This window comes from Pediculus humanus, genomic scaffold (assembly GCF_000006295.1).
Source record: "Pediculus humanus corporis 1103172107580 genomic scaffold, whole genome shotgun sequence".
Lineage (NCBI taxonomy): Eukaryota > Metazoa > Arthropoda > Insecta > Psocodea > Pediculidae > Pediculus > Pediculus humanus.
Window position 1 is genome coordinate 35,975 of NW_002987195.1, and position 17,701 is coordinate 53,675.

General features: G+C 24.3%; 3 protein-coding genes across 3 annotated transcripts in view; 1 reads left to right on the forward strand and 2 right to left on the reverse strand.

Moving 5' to 3' along the window:
- Phum_PHUM222790 (DrosGluCl, putative) overlaps positions 1-9,568 on the reverse strand; it is a gene marked incomplete at both ends in the record, with an annotated part of 40,401 nt that extends 30,833 nt beyond the window's left edge. The window contains 3 exons of the mRNA XM_002425811.1: positions 1,997-2,041; positions 9,087-9,226; positions 9,556-9,568. Of these exons, the coding sequence (XP_002425856.1) occupies positions 1,997-2,041; positions 9,087-9,226; positions 9,556-9,568 (198 nt within the window). The remainder of the gene's footprint in view (positions 1-1,996; positions 2,042-9,086; positions 9,227-9,555) is intronic.
- Positions 9,569-10,471: 903 nt separating this feature from the next.
- Phum_PHUM222900 (Metallothionein, putative) lies at positions 10,472-10,998 on the reverse strand. Its single transcript, XM_002425812.1, has 2 exons — positions 10,949-10,998; positions 10,472-10,869 (listed from the first exon to the last, which is right to left on the reverse strand). Exons 1-2 carry the CDS (start codon positions 10,995-10,997, stop codon positions 10,577-10,579), a joined length of 342 nt encoding a protein of 113 aa, XP_002425857.1. The 5' UTR covers position 10,998; the 3' UTR covers positions 10,472-10,576.
- Positions 10,999-13,866: 2,868 nt separating this feature from the next.
- Phum_PHUM222910 (uncharacterized protein) lies at positions 13,867-14,114 on the forward strand (the record flags this gene model as incomplete). The annotated part of the gene is made up of 2 exons (XM_002425813.1): positions 13,867-13,915; positions 14,011-14,114. The coding sequence occupies 2 exons, from the start codon at positions 13,867-13,869 to the stop codon at positions 14,112-14,114; spliced, it is 153 nt and encodes a 50-aa protein (XP_002425858.1).
- Positions 14,115-17,701: the final 3,587 nt, after the last annotated feature.

The window sequence follows — 17,701 nt, forward strand, 5'->3', positions numbered from 1 at the left end:
AAAAGAAAAAACGAAACAAAAATAAATTACATAAGATTTAAATATGGCGAACGAATTTTTTTCTTTTTTTTTGATAGGTTTCCCAAAAAAAAATTTTTTTTTTTTTTTTTAAATAAAATGTTTGTTGTTTGTGTTTGTTTCATTGTCAAACTTTTTTAATTTAAAACATAAAAATCATGTTTTTTTTTTTTGGAAGTAAAAAAAAAAAGGAAAATCGAAAAAGGTCAAGAAAAATTTCGTGACAAAAATATAACGAAAAAACTTTTCCTTTTCCTTTTTTTTTCCGACGTTTTCCGAGTGTTAAACTTTTATCATAAAATTATCATCATCATCGTTTTTTGTTATAAATCGTTACGTTAAAGGTTCATAAATTGAGTTTTTTAAAAAGTTTTTTTATAAACATTTTTTCATCGATAGCAAAAAATTTTCATTTTAGTAGGATACGTTTGTACTGTGACGTCATATTCTCAACTTTCCAAAAACTTCTCAATATTCATTTCAAACCGTCACTATTTTTATTATTATTATCATAATGCAAATAATTTTCCCAGCGTTGAGATTTAAAGGAAAAGAAAAGGCTTAAAAGTAATAAATAATAAAATTTACGGGAAGTAAAAAAAAAAACAAAAAAAAAAAAAATTTCTTAATAAATCAAAAAAAAAAAAAAAAAAAGAAAAACTCGTCCGTGAAAAATTGAGTTTTTGCTCTTGGAAAATGATTAATAATATCATAAAAAAAAAATTTTAAAGCGGTTTTTCCTTTTTTCCTTTTTTTCCTTTTTTTTGTTTTGTTGTTGTTGCCACGATTCAGATTTCAAATGTTTTTTCCGAACGCTTTGAAAATTACGACTCCATTCAATTTACTCAACTTTATCTAACAATCAAAACCCAAACTTTAAACTTTTAAATTTCTTTTCGTAAGGCAAATAAAACAAACAAACAAACAACAACCGCATAAACAACGACAACAATCACAATATTTAATTTAACCAAATGAAAAATTGTAAATTTTTTTTTTTTTTTTGTTTATTACGCGAGTAATTTAAGTTAATTTTTTTTTTTGTGGAAATTTTATGACGTCATTATATTAATAAATAAATATTTAACTTACGTGTGGGGATAAATAATAATAATAATAATAATAATAATAATAATAAATTAAATTTTATGCTTGAGTAAGGGGAAAAAACATTTTAGCGTATTTCGATATTTTATTATATTAAAAAAAATTTTCAAAACTTGACCAATTTATTATAACTCGAAAAATACCCAAAAAAAATTTAAAAAAAAAAAAAAATCGATAATTTTTTTTTATTTATGCATTTCATACAGTAAGTTTTTAACACACGCGCACACACACACGTGAGAAAAAAATAAACTTATTAAAGTAATAATTTATTCGTTGTTGTTTCTCAACCGTATTATTTTCGATATGTCGTCATTCAGGTAAACAAAACAAAAAAAATTATTTATTAACTGCATGGAAAAAAAATTTTTTTTCTTTTTTTTTGAATTTTAAAAATATTCAAAAAAGAGAAAAAAAAAAAAAACTTAAAAACTTTCTGATTTATGTCGGATTACATAAGAAAGGAAAAAAAAAAAACTTTTCTGACGCCACGTTCCAAATAAAAAAAAAAAAAAAAAAACACAAAAATTGCTTGCGTTTGAAAATTTTAGAATATTTTTTTTTTTTTTTTTTTTATAAAGAATGAAAAGATTTTATAAAATTTTAAAAAAATTAATAAAAAAAACGAAATTTTGCTACCGTTAATCGCATTAAATGCAATAACGTTTAGCAAAATATTTTTTTTGACATGTGGAAAAAAATTCGCGGGTTTTTTTCAAATTTTATAGATTTCGGTACAAAGATGATGACAATGCGAAATCAAATTTACTATTTTTTTTTAAATCGATCCCCTTAACACATTCTCTTGTTGGACAAACAAACAAACAAACAAAACAAAACAAAATAAATAAATAATTTATTAAAAACTTACCAAGTTTAGCCAGGCGTTTGTTGTCAATATTTGATTTTTTTCATCCTGAAAATAAAAAAAAAAAAAAACAAAATTAATTAAATTTCCTAATGACGTCACGCACACGTACCCCTCACAAAAAAAAACAAATGACTTTCACCCCCCCAAAAAAAAGAAAATTTTTTAATATAGTCTGAACGAACGCAACCTTTTTCGATCCTAAACCTTTTTTACAAACAACAAAAAAAAAAAAAAAAAGGAAAATTGTGGGTGTTTTCCTCCTTTTGAGAAAAAATTAATTGCCACGATTTTGACAAAATGGCGTCGGTTCTTTTTTTTTAAATAATTCTTTTCCCAGTAATAATAATAATAATAATAATAATAATATTTTAAAAATGAATTTCATTATTGATGCTTTTTTTTGCGTGAGTGTGTGATAAATTAGGGTAGTAATTACTTTTTTTAATTTTAAAAACCCGACAGCTTTTTACAGGCGGGGAGGAACGGGAAAAGGGGGTAGAGAAAAGGCGAGAAAACGGTAGAGAAAAAGGGTTGTTTCCACGTGAAAAAATTTTCCTTTTTTTTTTTTTTTTGTTATATTTAATCAATCGGAAAATATTTTTGTTTTTAAAATCCGGAAATTAAAAGAGAAACAGAAATTTTTTTTTTTTTTAATAACAGATAAAGAAACGAATGAATGAGATCGTTCGTATCCGTTTTGATTGGTATGCGCGTGCGCGTGCGAATAAATAAAAATTTTTCCAAAAAAAAATGATTTAAATTTTTTTTGTAAACAAACAAACAAACAACTACGTTCACGAAAATTTTTTTTTTCGAAAGGTTCATTATAATAAACAAATAAAACGACGCCATTTTGAAATTATTATTATTATTATTATTATTAATAGGAAAAACTGACGACGATATCGATCGAACGTTTAAATTATTAATTTTCATTTTGAAAAATAGGCACGCGTTCGTACAAACAAACAAACAAACAATCGGGGAGGGGAGGGAAATGCAACGAGCACGTAATAAAAAATTAAGTTATAAAAACCAATTTAAAAAAAACGCTAATTATTATTATTATTATTACTGTAAGTACGGGAAAATTAAAATGAGTTTTCTCCCGAAAATTTTCCGATAAAATCCGCGGTGATGATAATAATAATAATAATAACAACAAACTTTACTAGTTTTTGATGTTGAAAAGGTTGTTTTATCACTGACGCCAGCAACAATTTATTCAGTTTCTTATATTAAAAACTTTTTGAAAAGGGTGCCTAAAAGACAAAGACAAAAAAATAAAAAAAAACGTTTATATTTTTAATACGTTATGTTGGCAAAAGTGTGTGCGGGTGTGTGCGCCGAAAAAATCCTTTTGGTGCTTTTCAATAGGTTTTTATTAACCGAAAGGATCAAATGAGAAAATTTTAGAAAAAGGTTTGAAAAAGATCATCGACAACGGGTTATTCAAAAAAAAATTTCCTTTGCATATTATTTTCCGTAATCACTTTTTTTTTTACATTTAATCTTTTAAAAAACATTCTAGAATTTTTAAACATCAATCACCGAATGAATTAAAGGATTATGATAATGATGATGATGATGATGAATTTTTTCAAATTTTTTTTTCTTTTTCATTTTTTTCAAGTCATTTATTTCATTTAATTTAACTTTTTTCTTTTTTTTTTGTTAAAAAGAATTTATAACTAACCCTTTTTTTTCATCCACCATTTTTTTTTCATTTTTTTTTTGTTTTGAGGGGGGGATGGGAAGGTCGGGGAGAGGATTTTGTTATGAAAACCACAACGGTCGATTAATTAATTTATATATATATATTTATTTAATTAATTTTTTATTTTAATGAAAACGTGTCAAAATTTTTCCCAAACGAAAAAAGGTTTTTATATTATTATTATTATTATTAATATTAAAAATCAATTATATTAATAAAAAAATGACGTATCGATATTATTTATTAATAAAATTTTATCAATCGATTGATTATTGAATTCATTAAAAAAAAAAAAAAAAAATTTTTTAGACTCCGAGAAAACAAAAAAAAAAAAAAATTTTTTTTGTTGTACTTTTCCAAAAAAACAACAAAAAACTCGCCTTTTCCTCCTTCTCCTCCTACCCCTCTCCCCCCCAACAAAAATGTCAAATATGACAAATCACGTGATCTCAACCGTCCTTTACCGCTGGAATTTCATTTCTGCCAATTTTTTTTTTTTCATATCATTTAAAAAATATTTAAGAACGAAAAAATAAAAATTTTTTTTTATTTTTAAAAATGTATTTAAAATAACAAAACGGAAACGGAAACGGGAGAAAAAAAGAGATTTAAATAATTTCGTCTGCTATTTGTTAATACAAAAAAAAAAAAATTTTTTTATATATAAAGATTTAATAATAATTACATAAAACGAATATTAATTTATTTTTTTTCCAATTTGAAATTTGTTATCGTCTGCTCTCACTTTCTATCTCTCTCTCACTCACTCTCTCTCTCTCTTTCTATCTCTCTCTCATAAATTATGTTAATTATTTATTTTAATTATTATCATCGGATTAATTTTATTAATTATAATTAATCGTGACTTTATATATTGTTTTCTTATTAACAAAAAAAAAAAAAGAAAACTTTTAAGTAATTTTTTCCAGCACGTTCCAAACACGAAGACGATTATTTTATATCTCGTAATTTATTATTATTATTATTATTAAGAATATCGGTCGGTTTCGTTGGAATTTTTCCAGATATTTTTCATTCCAGGTAAAAACACCCGATTTCTTAAAAAATTGACACGGTTTGTTTTTGCACTTGAAAAAATTTAAATGAAAATTCTTTTTTTTGTTTTAATTTAGTTTCCAAGTAAGTGTTTGTCGTGGTTTTAGCCCAAAGTTCCAAAGGTGACCGGAAATTGTTTTAATTCTTCATTTATCCGGTCATGTTAATTTTTTTTTTTCCAAATCATTTTCTCTCCTTTTTTCTTCGTTATTATTTTTGTAAAATCTAAAATTTTTTTTTTTCACTACTTTTTTTGTCAATTGTGGTATTACTATCACGACCTTTTAGCGATAACAAGAAACCATTTCCGGTTTTATTTTTCGCATCTAGGACAATTTTTATTTGTCAACCATTTTTTCTGCCCGTATACGGAAACATTTGTTATTTGTTTACACCGTTTATCGGAATCGTGCTTATCAGTTTGATATCCGTTTTGTTGACTGGAACATTTCTGTCAGTTTAGATTTGTTAATCTTACAGAACTCAATATAGTATTTGGACAATTCTTCTCGCAACGCACTCGGTCATTATTATTATTATTATTATTTATTAATATTAATATAATAAATGTAATTTTGAAAAAAAAAAGGAAAAAAAAAATTTTTTATTAACTTTCTTGAGTTCGAAATAAATTTAATAAAAATACGACGAGTGTTTTTTTATTAATAAAAAATTATACCGTTAGAATTTTATGTACATAAAAAATTCCCGACGTATTTTAATAAAAATAATAATAATAATAATAATTTATTTTTATGCAAATTAAAATAAAAACATTTTTTAAGAAAATTCTTTTTCGGCAAAAGTTTTTTACATAAAAAAAAAAAAAAATAAAATTTATTTATTCAGTCATTTCGAATGATTTATTTATATCGATGGTTTTAACGAAAGTATTATTAATCATTTACTTCATTTATTTAAATAGAAAAATAAAAAAGGAGGAGGAGAGGAAGGGGGAGGAAAGAGGAGGGGCGGGAAGGAAGAGAGAAGGGATTTCAAAGAATTTTTTAAAAACGCGCGTTTAATATTTTCCTAACTCTCCGAATAGAAAAAAAAGAGTAATATATCACTCGTGTTATATACTCTATGATAATATATTCGTTAAAAGCATGATAAATTTTTATTACCCTAACAGTTAAACTCTATGATAATTTTTTTACTTTTTTCTATTACTCTATGGAAAAAATTTTTTACATCAGTGAACTAAATATCGAAAGGCGATTTTTTTTTTTTTTCGTAATTACCAAAAAAAAAATAATAATAATTTTAAACAAACGATATTATTATTATTATTATTGTAAACACGTGATGATGAAAAAGATTACATTCTACATGTAATAATAATAACGCGTGATCATATTTTTATTATTATTATCACCGTTTTAAAATAATTATTATCAATCGAAATAAACAATTTTTATTATTTTTTTAATGATTTATTGAATAGTGATAAATTTTTATTATACTTTTGACAGATCAGACAAGACAAAATGAAATTTCGAAAACATTTTATTCATTATTATTATTATCGATGATGATGAATGTAAGTTGTTTATTTACTCGTATTCATCGTACTCTAATGGGTAACGGTCACCTCCGGGTAAATCATCCTGGTGACGATCAGGTGAATGATCAGGTGGATAATGATTACCGTTTTGGGTACCGTAACGTATTCCTTCAACTAAAACTAAATTAAATAATAATAATAATATTTAAATAAAATTTTTTTTTATCATTATTTAATTATAATAAGGTTTTTGCTAATTACCTGACGCCAAAACAACCAAGAAAAAAATTAAATAACCCTTCATGATAATGATGATTGTTTAGATGTTGTAACACAAAGTTAACTTATGAAAAAAATTTTTTTTACCTTTTTATTTATACTTTTTGAAATTCTTTTTTTAGTTTTAAACAATTAACGAATAATTAATTGTTTTTTTTGTTTGTTGCATGCTTTCATCACCTGATTAAACAATTTCGTTTGATTTGTTTTAAAAACATTTGGTCGGGGAAAACAAAAGAAAATTCTTTTTGTTTTTCTAATTAAATTCAAAAAAAAAAAAAAAATCTTTAAAAATTATTTCAAGGTAATAATAATAATAAAAAAAAAGGAAAATTACCGAAAGTTAAAACGTAATTCTTTTTTTTTTTTTAATAAAAAATTTCCGACGTATTTTTTTAATAATTATAATAATAATTTATTTTTTTGAAAATTGAAATTAAAAACATTTTTAAAAAAATTTTTTTTCGACAAAAGCTTTATACGTAAAAAAAAATGTATTTATTCATTTCGAATGATTTTTTTTATATCAATTATTAATTATTTACTTCGTTTATTTAAATGAAAAAGTAAGGAAGAAAGAAAGGGGGAGGGAGTGAGGGGCGGGGAGGAGGAAAGGGGATTTCAAAGAATTTTTTTAAACGCGCGTGTAATATTTTTTACCCTCCGAGTAGAAAATAAAAAAAAGAATAATATACCACTCGTGTTATATACTCTATGATAATAAAAATATATTGTTATGTACTCTATGATAATATACATATTGCTATGTTCCCGTACCTAGTTTATTTATAAAAACGTTTATAGACGTTATAAACATCGGAAATAGTAAAACAATGGGTACCAAAAATAGAAAATATAAGAGAACCTTCCAAAAGGTTCTTTCCTTTGTGTTTTATTATTCTCATTGCAACTTTAGGTGCAACTCTTAAAGGAATGGGGTTCTTCTGATTTTGTCGTGTTACGTTGACGTTCGTCCGTCAACTTTGGTACCATTCATTAATTATCAACAAGTTCCTCGGCATTGTTTACGAACGAGGAAATTGACCTTTCAGTTATAACTCATACCTATTGAGAACATCTTGCTTGCTACAGTGCAGGAGAGTAAAAGAAATACTTAAGAGCTACGAGTGTACTCTGACACAAGATAGGGTAGCCATCACTGAAAGCCGAGACATCGAGGAAGGAAAGAGGAAAACGTGGTGTTGTGGATCCATCGACGATCGAATCGGATATGAAAATTTATTGATTTGCACTTTCGACGAGGGTAGAAGAAAGAAAGTCAAGCAGAGTTAAACTCTATGATAAAATTTTTTTTTTTTTTATTACTCTATGTAAAAATTTTTTATATGAGCGAACTAAATATTGAAACGCGATTTTTTTTTCACTTTTTTTGTTTTTTTTTTGTAATCACCAAAAAAAAAATTTAATTTTAAACAAACGATATTATTATAATTGTAATCACGTGATGACGAAGAAGATTATATTTTAGATGTATAATAATAACGCGTGATCATATTTGTTATTATTATTATTATTACCGTTTTAGAAATAATTATTATGAATCGAAATAAACAAACGAATTTTTTTTTATTATTTTTTTAATGCTTTATTGAATCATGATAAATTTTAATTTTTTTCGACAATCAATCAGACAAGACAAAATAAAATTTTGAAAACGTTTTATTCATTATTATTATTATCGTCGACGATTGTAAGTTAAATGATTATTAGTTTAGTAATAATCGTATTCAACAATGTAAGGGCCGTGTGGGGGTGGTTTCCAGTTTGTACCAGCCATTCCTTCACCTAAAACTACATTAAATAATAATAATAATAATAATAATATTAATATTAATAATAATAATAATATTAATAATAAAAATAATAACAATAATAATGATAATGATAATTAAAAAAAAATTTTATTATTATTATTTAATTTTTAATAAGATTTTTGTAAATTACCTGCTGCCAAAACGGCTAAGAAAAGAACAAATACCTTCATGATGTAGATGATCGTTTAGTGTGTAACACAAACTCACTATGAAAAAATTTTTTACTTTTATTATACCTTTTGAATCTTTTTTTAGTTTAAACAATTAACCATTAATTAATTAATTTGAATAATTAAATGTCATTGTTTTTTTTTTTACATGCTTTCCTCGGTTGATTAAACAATGTCGTTTGATTTGTTTAAACATTTGGTCGGGGAAAACAAAAGAAAATTTTTTTTTGTTTTTTTCTAATTAATTACAAATTTTTTTCAAAAAAAAAAGCCGTTAAAAATTATTTCAAGGTAATAATAATAATAATAATAATAATAAAGGAAAATTACCGAAAATTAAAGCGTAATTCTTTAATAAAAAAAATAAGAAAATTATTATTATTGATTTTTATTGAAAGGGGCATTTGGGTACGATATATATTTCTTTTTTTTTTTCAATAAGGGGTTTTATTACCCGGTAATATTTATAAAGTTGATAATAATTAATTATTAAAAAAATATTATTAAAAATAAGTAATAAACTTACCACGTCAATAATTTGTTGTAATGTTAGGCCAAACTTAACTTGTAAAGGCTCTGATTCGTTGGACACCGGGCGTTCTAATGTGTTGTAATTAGCAAGTAATTGATTTAGTAAAAGACGTTCGTGAGGACCTTGAATGCTTCCTACAAATAACCAAAAAAAAAAAAAAGAATTATTATATACGTTTATACCTAATTTTTTATTTTTTGTATAAAGATGTAACGGTTTTATTAATTACTATAAAATTACTCGAAACGAAACATTTAATAAATTATTCAATCTCTTATTTCTATAAATATTTTTTTAAAAATTATTTATATGATTAGAATAAAATTTTTGGCGGGAATTTATCTCTTTTGAAAACCTTATGTATAAGAAAATTTTAACTTTTTTTTCAAGGAAACAAAAAACGATTTATTAATTACGTAAAATTATTTTTATCTATTATATTATGTCCATTATTATGAATAACCCTTTGCCGCCATTTTTCGGGTAGTATCATTTTCTTTTTTTTATAAAGCTTTTTATTTTAGGAGCAAAAAACTGCTCCAATAAAGTTTTGACCTCATTGTCGTTTTGAAATTTTTGCCCTTTCAAAAAGTTTTTTAGTGGCCGGAAAAAATGATAATTATTTGGAGCTAGTTTGGAACTATAAGGAGGGTGCAGCAAAACATTCCAGCCTAGTTCCAGTAGTTTTTGTTGGGTGCCTAAAGATGTATGAGGCCTGGCATTATGGTGCTGAAAGACAATTCCTTTTCTATTGGCTAGATTAGAAAATTCTCGCTTTGGCTTTTCCTCATGTTTAAATGTCTTTTGCTCGCACACAATTTAAGGGTTCAATAAAATGTTGATACTGAATGTTACAGAAGGAATCAAATAATAAGATATCAAAAGTTCATGTCTGTACAAAAATGTACAAACTGTCTGTTGGTAAAATCTGCAATTACTTATCTGCCAACCCAATCTATTACCGATCAAGTAAGAGAGAAAAGGAAAAAAAATAAGTTTAGTATAAGTATTAGTTATTATATATCGTACATATATATATCGAAATTCATGTTAATCAGTGATAATTATTTTGAAATATATTAAAATCGTTAGAGTAGCTTAGATCAAGCAAAAAAAAAATTTATTATTCAATATTGATTGGATTTTTTCCTTTTTTTTTTTTTTAAGGAAAAAATATTAAATCGTTTTTATAAAAAAAAAAAATTTTAATAAAACGAAAAAAATTTCGTAAAACATTTTAAAAAATTTTTCTTTATTTTTTTAATGATAAAACATAAAATATTAACAGTTGCATAATTAAACTTTAATAAACATTCCTCCCTTGCAGTTTTTTTTTTTTTTAAAACCGTGATCAATTAAATTTTTTTTAGAGAAGAGAATAATAATTGCTTTATTTTTAAGTTTTTATTTAAGGGTTTTAAAAGTTTACAACAATACAAATAAAATGAGGACACAGCTATTTGTAAAAATTAAATTTAGAGAATTTATTGTATCCATATATTATGCTCGTAACATTTTTTCCAATTTGCATCATCATCGACGTAAGACAATCCTCCGCAGCCACAAACACCACATCCGCAACAACCGCAACAACCATCACATTTGCAACCATCAGTGCCACATTCGCAATTTTCACCATCACAGCAGCAGCAGGGCTTTCCATCGGCGCATTTACATTTTGGAGTAGTGTCACTTCTCTCACTAGAACATGCTAGGTGACAGTAGGGATAAGGGCAACAGTAGCAACAGTATGGGCAAGTATACGGCCTGCTTAAAACTAAAAAAAAAAAAAAATTCGTAATAAAAAGCCAATCACTAAAATATCAAAGAAAATAAAAGAAAAATTATTTCGTTACCAGGTGCCGCATAAAACATAGATAATAATAATATGACTTGTGCCTTCATTATTCAATTAATTATTTCTTCATTAATCACTTGACACAAAGGTAAAAATGAAATCACGCTGATATTATATAGTTTTAAAACCATATTGCAAACGTCATTTTCAAAAAAAAATTTACGTCATCAAAAATCAAAAAAAAAAATTCCTTTTTAATTACAATTGTAAAGGTTACACAACAGAATGTAAAAATGCAATGTTTACTTTTACCAGATTTCTTTTTTTTTTTTAATTTGATCATGTCAAATCTTTTCAAGGATGAAAGATTATGCAGCTGTTTTGATTTAAACAATTGACTAATTAAAAAAACAATAATGATAATAATTTCAAACATTATACTAAATTTTTTTTCTAAAAGTGTTACTCTCTTGTTATTCTTTTTGCTAGTGAATAATAACAATTATTATTATTATTATTTTCACTTTTGAACGCGACAAGATTCCACGTATTTGCAGACATTCATTTCAGGTTTCTACCCTATTCCTCAGGAATAATTGCTCGAATATCGGCCGTTTTACTTCCTGTACGATTTTTTCTTTTATTTTCTTTCATTGAATGTGGCATGGCTCCCAGTGTTGCTGCCACGATAACCCGAATAGTTTCTGTCTTTACTCCCCACATTCTGGCTATTTAAATTTCTAAATTTCTGCAGTATTTCATCCCTTTGTCCGATTCCTTGGCCGTCTGAAGTTTTTTTCCACCAATACCTTTCACCATTTTCCGGAATTATGTCGCAAGATAATATCCGGTTAGTTGCCTACTATTATTATTATTACTTCCGGTTAATTTTTTGGATTTTACCATAAATAAATTGTCATTTTTAATTATTATTATTATTATTATTATTATTATTATTATTATTATTATTATTATTATTATTATTATTATTATTATTATTATTATTATTATTATTATTATTATTATTATTATTATTATTATTATTATTATTATTATTATTATTATTATTATTATTATTATTATTATTATTATTATTATTATTATTATTATTATTTAATTTATTTTTTTAAAGAAAACGTTTCGAAAAAATTCGTTAAAAACGTTTTTTTTATATTCACAATAAATGAGCTATGAGGCGTTTTAATTGTTAAAAATGGCGCGTAAAAGTCCGTGACGTCATCCGATTACGAATAAATTTTTTTTATTTTGAAAAGGTAAACAATTCGTATGTCGTTTGTTTGTTTGGATAAAATTATAAATTTTTAATGAGCTAATAATAATAATAATATGGAGGTTTGATATTAAAAAATTACCATTTAAACTGTTAAAAGTATAAGTAAGGGAAAAGTCTTGATTTGAGGTAAGAACATCATTATTGAATTCGTATAATTATAAAAATTAGGGGGGGGGGAAACGACAACGAACTTTAACCTTTCTCGCGAATCAATCACGATTCTAACCAACCTTCAAAAAAAATTCGAAAAAAAAAGAGCCAACAATCAACAAAGCCAAACAAAAAAAATCGTATTTGTCTGCAGATGCAAACGGCCCCGAAATTACAGATGTTGGACAAATCTCACGAATGGAAACGGAAGTGTAAAAATTGACACAATCACCTGATTTTCAAAAGTGCCATTTGTTTAAACAAAAACAAAAAAAATTCAGGTACGATTTTTTTAAACAATAGACTAATTAAAATCACAACAACAACAACAAAAAAAATTTTTTTTTACATTTCAATTAATTTCTTCTTTTTTTTGTTTTAATTATTATGTCGTCATCTTTTTTTTTTTTTACATTGTAGGCCTTGGGTAGGAGTTTTTCATAACATTTTCATCAGAGACGTCGCCATCATCGTGAGTATTGTCGTGATTGATTAATTTTTTATATAAGTATTTAAATATAATTAATAATAATAATAATAATAATAATAATAATAATAATAATAATAATAATAATTAAATTATTAATTTTAGGTTTGGTATTAATTAAAAAAAAATGAAATTATTACATTACACCATTTGTTTTGCCCTAATTCTTTTCCTCGGTAAATATACATATCTATTATTATTATTATTATTATTATTATTTTTGAAGGGGGCTGACGTGTTACGAATTACCAATCAAATTTTTTTTCAGGTTTTGATTTTGCTGCGGGAGATTTCGGTGATTACAGGATGGGAATAGGTTCGGGAGGACGTTCGGATGGATCTCACAGATCATATTACGGAGGAAGACGATGAAAAAATTTTTATTGATAAGGTATCAACGTGTGTGGTGTGAACTTTACCTTACGAAAATTCATTTGAAAAATAAATAAATAAATAAAATTATTATTCGGTTCAATTATTAATTTATGTTTTTTTTTTTATAAATAATCGTGGTTTCAATTAATTAACATAATATATTCACGACATTTTTAATTGTCGTCGGATAATTAACCTCAATTAATTATTTTATTTATTAATAATGTGTGTGTTGAGGGGTGGGAAGGGGGGGGGAAAACAACAACAAACGAATATAAAATCGATATCGATTGAATAAAACAATAATAAATCGTAATTTCTATATATTTATATTGATTATTATTATTATTTTTATTCGCCTAACCTTGAATGAATAAAATGGAGTAGAGATTTTTAAATAGGAGACTAATTAACCAGAAAATTTGCATTTCAATTAATTTTCTTTTTTTTTTAATTATTATGACTTCATCACTTTTTTGTTTTTGTTTTTGATCATATATATAAACCACCTGACGTGTTTTTTTTGCATCATTATCATCAGGATTATCATCGTGAATATATATATCTAAATTAAATAAGAAAGTAGTAATAATAATTTTTTGGTGGAAATGACGTAATATTATTATTAATAATAATAAAATTTTAAATTTCAGGTTGAGTGAACCGAATAATGAATTTATTGCTTAAATCTATTTGTTTCGCCCTGCTTTTTGCTCTGGGTAAAAACTAAACATATGATACATTTACCAGAAGTTACTTTTGATATGTTATCATTATTATTATTAATAAATCGACATTTTTCTTCTTTTTTCAGTTTTCGACTTTGCATCTGCAGGATTTCTTGATTACAGGCTTGCAGTTGGTTCGGGAGGGTACTCGGGTACAACTCGAAGGCCACTCTATATAGGAAGATGCTAAAAAATTTTTTACGCCATTAAACATAATTATATGATATCGACATTAATGATGACGTTTCGCCCCGCTCCGTCCCCATCCTCCCCCACTCCCCTTTTACCAAATCAACCGGAAATTTAAATTGAAAAATTAACAAATAAATAATTAATTAATAATAACTTGTTCTTATCATTATTTTTCATTAACGATTGATTCGTTATTTATTTATTTTTAAATTTTAAATCGGAGTAAATAAATAAATAAATAAATTAATTAATAATAATACTGGTTTGAAACAATAATAATAATAATAATTAATGTATTTATAAAATTACAATGAAATTATTATTTGAATCAAATGATAATAATTATTTTAATGATGATAACACGATCAATTTGATTGTTTGACAAAACTGCATTTCTATGTACCCATCATTATTATTATTATTACTAACGGTTAAATTTAAAAAAATTTTTGAAAAATGTAAAATTTGTAAGCGTTTCCCTAACCTTGAATTTAAAAAAAAACAAAAAATTCAGGTGCGATTCAATTAACAAAAACCTAATTAACGTAAATTAAAAAAAACAAAAACAAAAAAAATTTTAACAATTTAATTAATTAATTTCTTTTATTATTTTTTAATATTATTACGTCATCGCCATTTTTTTTTTATAAACCTTCCGACATTTTTTTGTTTCTTCACATTTTACTCAGGATTATCAACGTGAGTATTTCTCAATTTGAAAAAAAAAAGGTTTTAGTGATAAGAGTCAATAATTGTACCGCGACGTATTAAACGTAAAAAAAATTCACGTAATAATAATAATAATAATAATAATAATAATAATAATAATAATAATAATAATAATAATAATAATAATAACAATAATAATACAAAAATTTTTTATTTTAGGTTCGGAGTCGAGTTTACAAAAAAAAAAATGAATTCATTAAATTAATATATTTGTTTCGCTTTACTTCTTGCCATGTTCGGTACGTACACATATATTTATTATTATTATTACTATTATTATTATCATCATCGCATTTATTTGTTATTTTATTTATGATTACTTGAAAAATAATTTTTTTTTATTCCAGGTTTGGATTTAGCATCGGCAGGATATGGTGAATACATGCTTAGAAGTGGTTCAGGAGGAAGACTATAGAAAATTTTTTTTTTAAATTAAACGTTATCATCATTACTGTTATTAAAATTTATAATGACATTTTCCCCCCTCCCTTACCTCCCCTTAAATTTTAATTCAAAAAATAAATAAATAAATAAAGCATTATTGAATTTTAAATAATAAAAATTTTTTTTTTTTTACAAACAATGACGTAATGAATTTTTAATTAAAACAAAAATATAAATTTTTTTCATAACATTAGTAATAATAATAATAATAATTTGAGTTATTTAAAAATGAACATACCGCACGGTATGTGGAATTACCAAAAAAAATTTAATGTAACACAATCGAATAATAAATTACCTGTGTTAATTCCACGGAGGATGTTGATTGTTCGGTAATCGAATGAAATTGTCGTGTATCATAACCACACGACGACATTTCTCATTTCGCACATAATAATTTCGACAAAACCGTACACACGCATATAAATTTTTTGTTAATCTCATCGATTAAATATTTAATAATATGAAAAATTTACATGTAAACGTAATCATAATAAAAATCGTAAGATTCTAAACTGTCGAAAACTTCATCGTCTGTTCCCACGATCAAAGTATCTTTCGTTCTTTCAATTTCTACGGTTACCCTTATTTCTTCAATTGTTACATTTGAAAAACCTTTTTTCCCGCGTAAAAAAAAAAAAATAAAATCTATTAGAATAATCATTTAAGAAAAAAAAAATTAATAAATAATATTTTACTAAATAAAAAAATTAAAAATTTTTCTTACCCGAATTTATAAAAATCAATAAAAAAATTATTAATAAACAATAAAAAAACATTGACGTTTTGTTATTCGTTAAAAAAATATTTAAACGAGTTTTTTACATTTGTGACACGTTCAAAAAAAAGAAAAAACCTGTACAAATAATCAACACCTGCACGATGTCGAATGAAAACAAACAGAAAAAACAAAAAAAAAAAAAAAACAAAAACCTTTTGTTATAATTTAACACATTTGTTTGCGTAATACACCGTCAATATCGTTTCTCTTGTAATTTTTTAATTATTATTATTATTATTATTATTATTGTTTAAGATCAATTTTATTAATTAATTAATTAATAGCAAATTTTTCTCTCTCTCTCTCTTAAAAATAAAAAATAAACGTAATAACTTCCGGTTAAAAGCAACAATAATCAATTTGTTTACATATATATTTAAATTGAGAATTGGTAACACTGTAAAAAAAAATGGTGGTGTCCAAAATGGCGAATGGCGATTGTTTGTTTAGTTGCGATAAAAATTGCACCCCGATTAATATTAAACGCACATAATTTTTTTTTTTTTTTTTTAATAAATCCTTAGACCGTTTTGAAATCCTGTCGATGTTAATCTTCCGACAGCATCTGATGTCACGATTTACGATTGTTAAAGTAAATAAAATCCTCCACAGCATTTTTTAAAATAATAATAGTAATAATTTAAAATTCAATTCTATGCGTTTGTATTAAATTTATTATTTTTCCTTTGACGATTATTTACAACAGCAGACGAATTTTTTTGTTGTTTTTTATTATTAAAATAATAAAAAAATTAATGAACGTTTAATTCGCAAAAAATTAAATTTAAATAATAAATTAAATTTTAAATTATTAAATAAATTAAATTCTCATTTCAATTAATTTATTTGTTTTATGCACATTACATAATATTTTCACATCATTATTATTATTATTTCTATTAGCATGAAAATTGTCGTAGTGACTATTTCCGGATGGGGAAGAGATCAAGCCGGAAATGGGGTGAGAAAAACAACAACACGAGATAAATTTTAATTTGTTTAATTATTATTTTGTCCAGACTCTTTTTAAAACATTTTTAAACATGTCATTAATTAAAAAATAATGTAGACTCCATTTTGAATGACGCAAAACAGTTTTTATTTTTTGTCAAAAAGAAATTTCTAGAAAGAAAAAATTAATGACGTCATTTTCATTCGATCAACATATAATTTACGCGTTAATTTATTTGCTAAAATTATTTTAAAAAATAATATAACGTCTGAACAAATCAATCAATTATAAATTTAACCGTTTTATTATTGATTTTCCTCGGAATTTTTTAATAGAAACCGACGCCATCTTTAAATTTTACATTGTAAACGACAGCACGTTTTTTTCAGTTTGAAAAATAATAAAATTAATAAATTTTTAAATATTTATTTATATGTTAACGCCATGACGCCGCCATTTTTTTTAAATATCCAATTTCTTTTTTATTAAATAAATTATTTATTATGTGTTATTAAATTTTAATTATTTATTAATAAAGTTTTTTCGTTTTTTTTTTATTTTGAATTTTTCTTCTCGATTTGGCTCGTAAATTTGGTGGAAATTTTATAATTATATTACGAAAGTGATGAAAATCCCGGAGGCTTTGTTTACGAAAACGATTCGTTTTTTTTTCATTTAA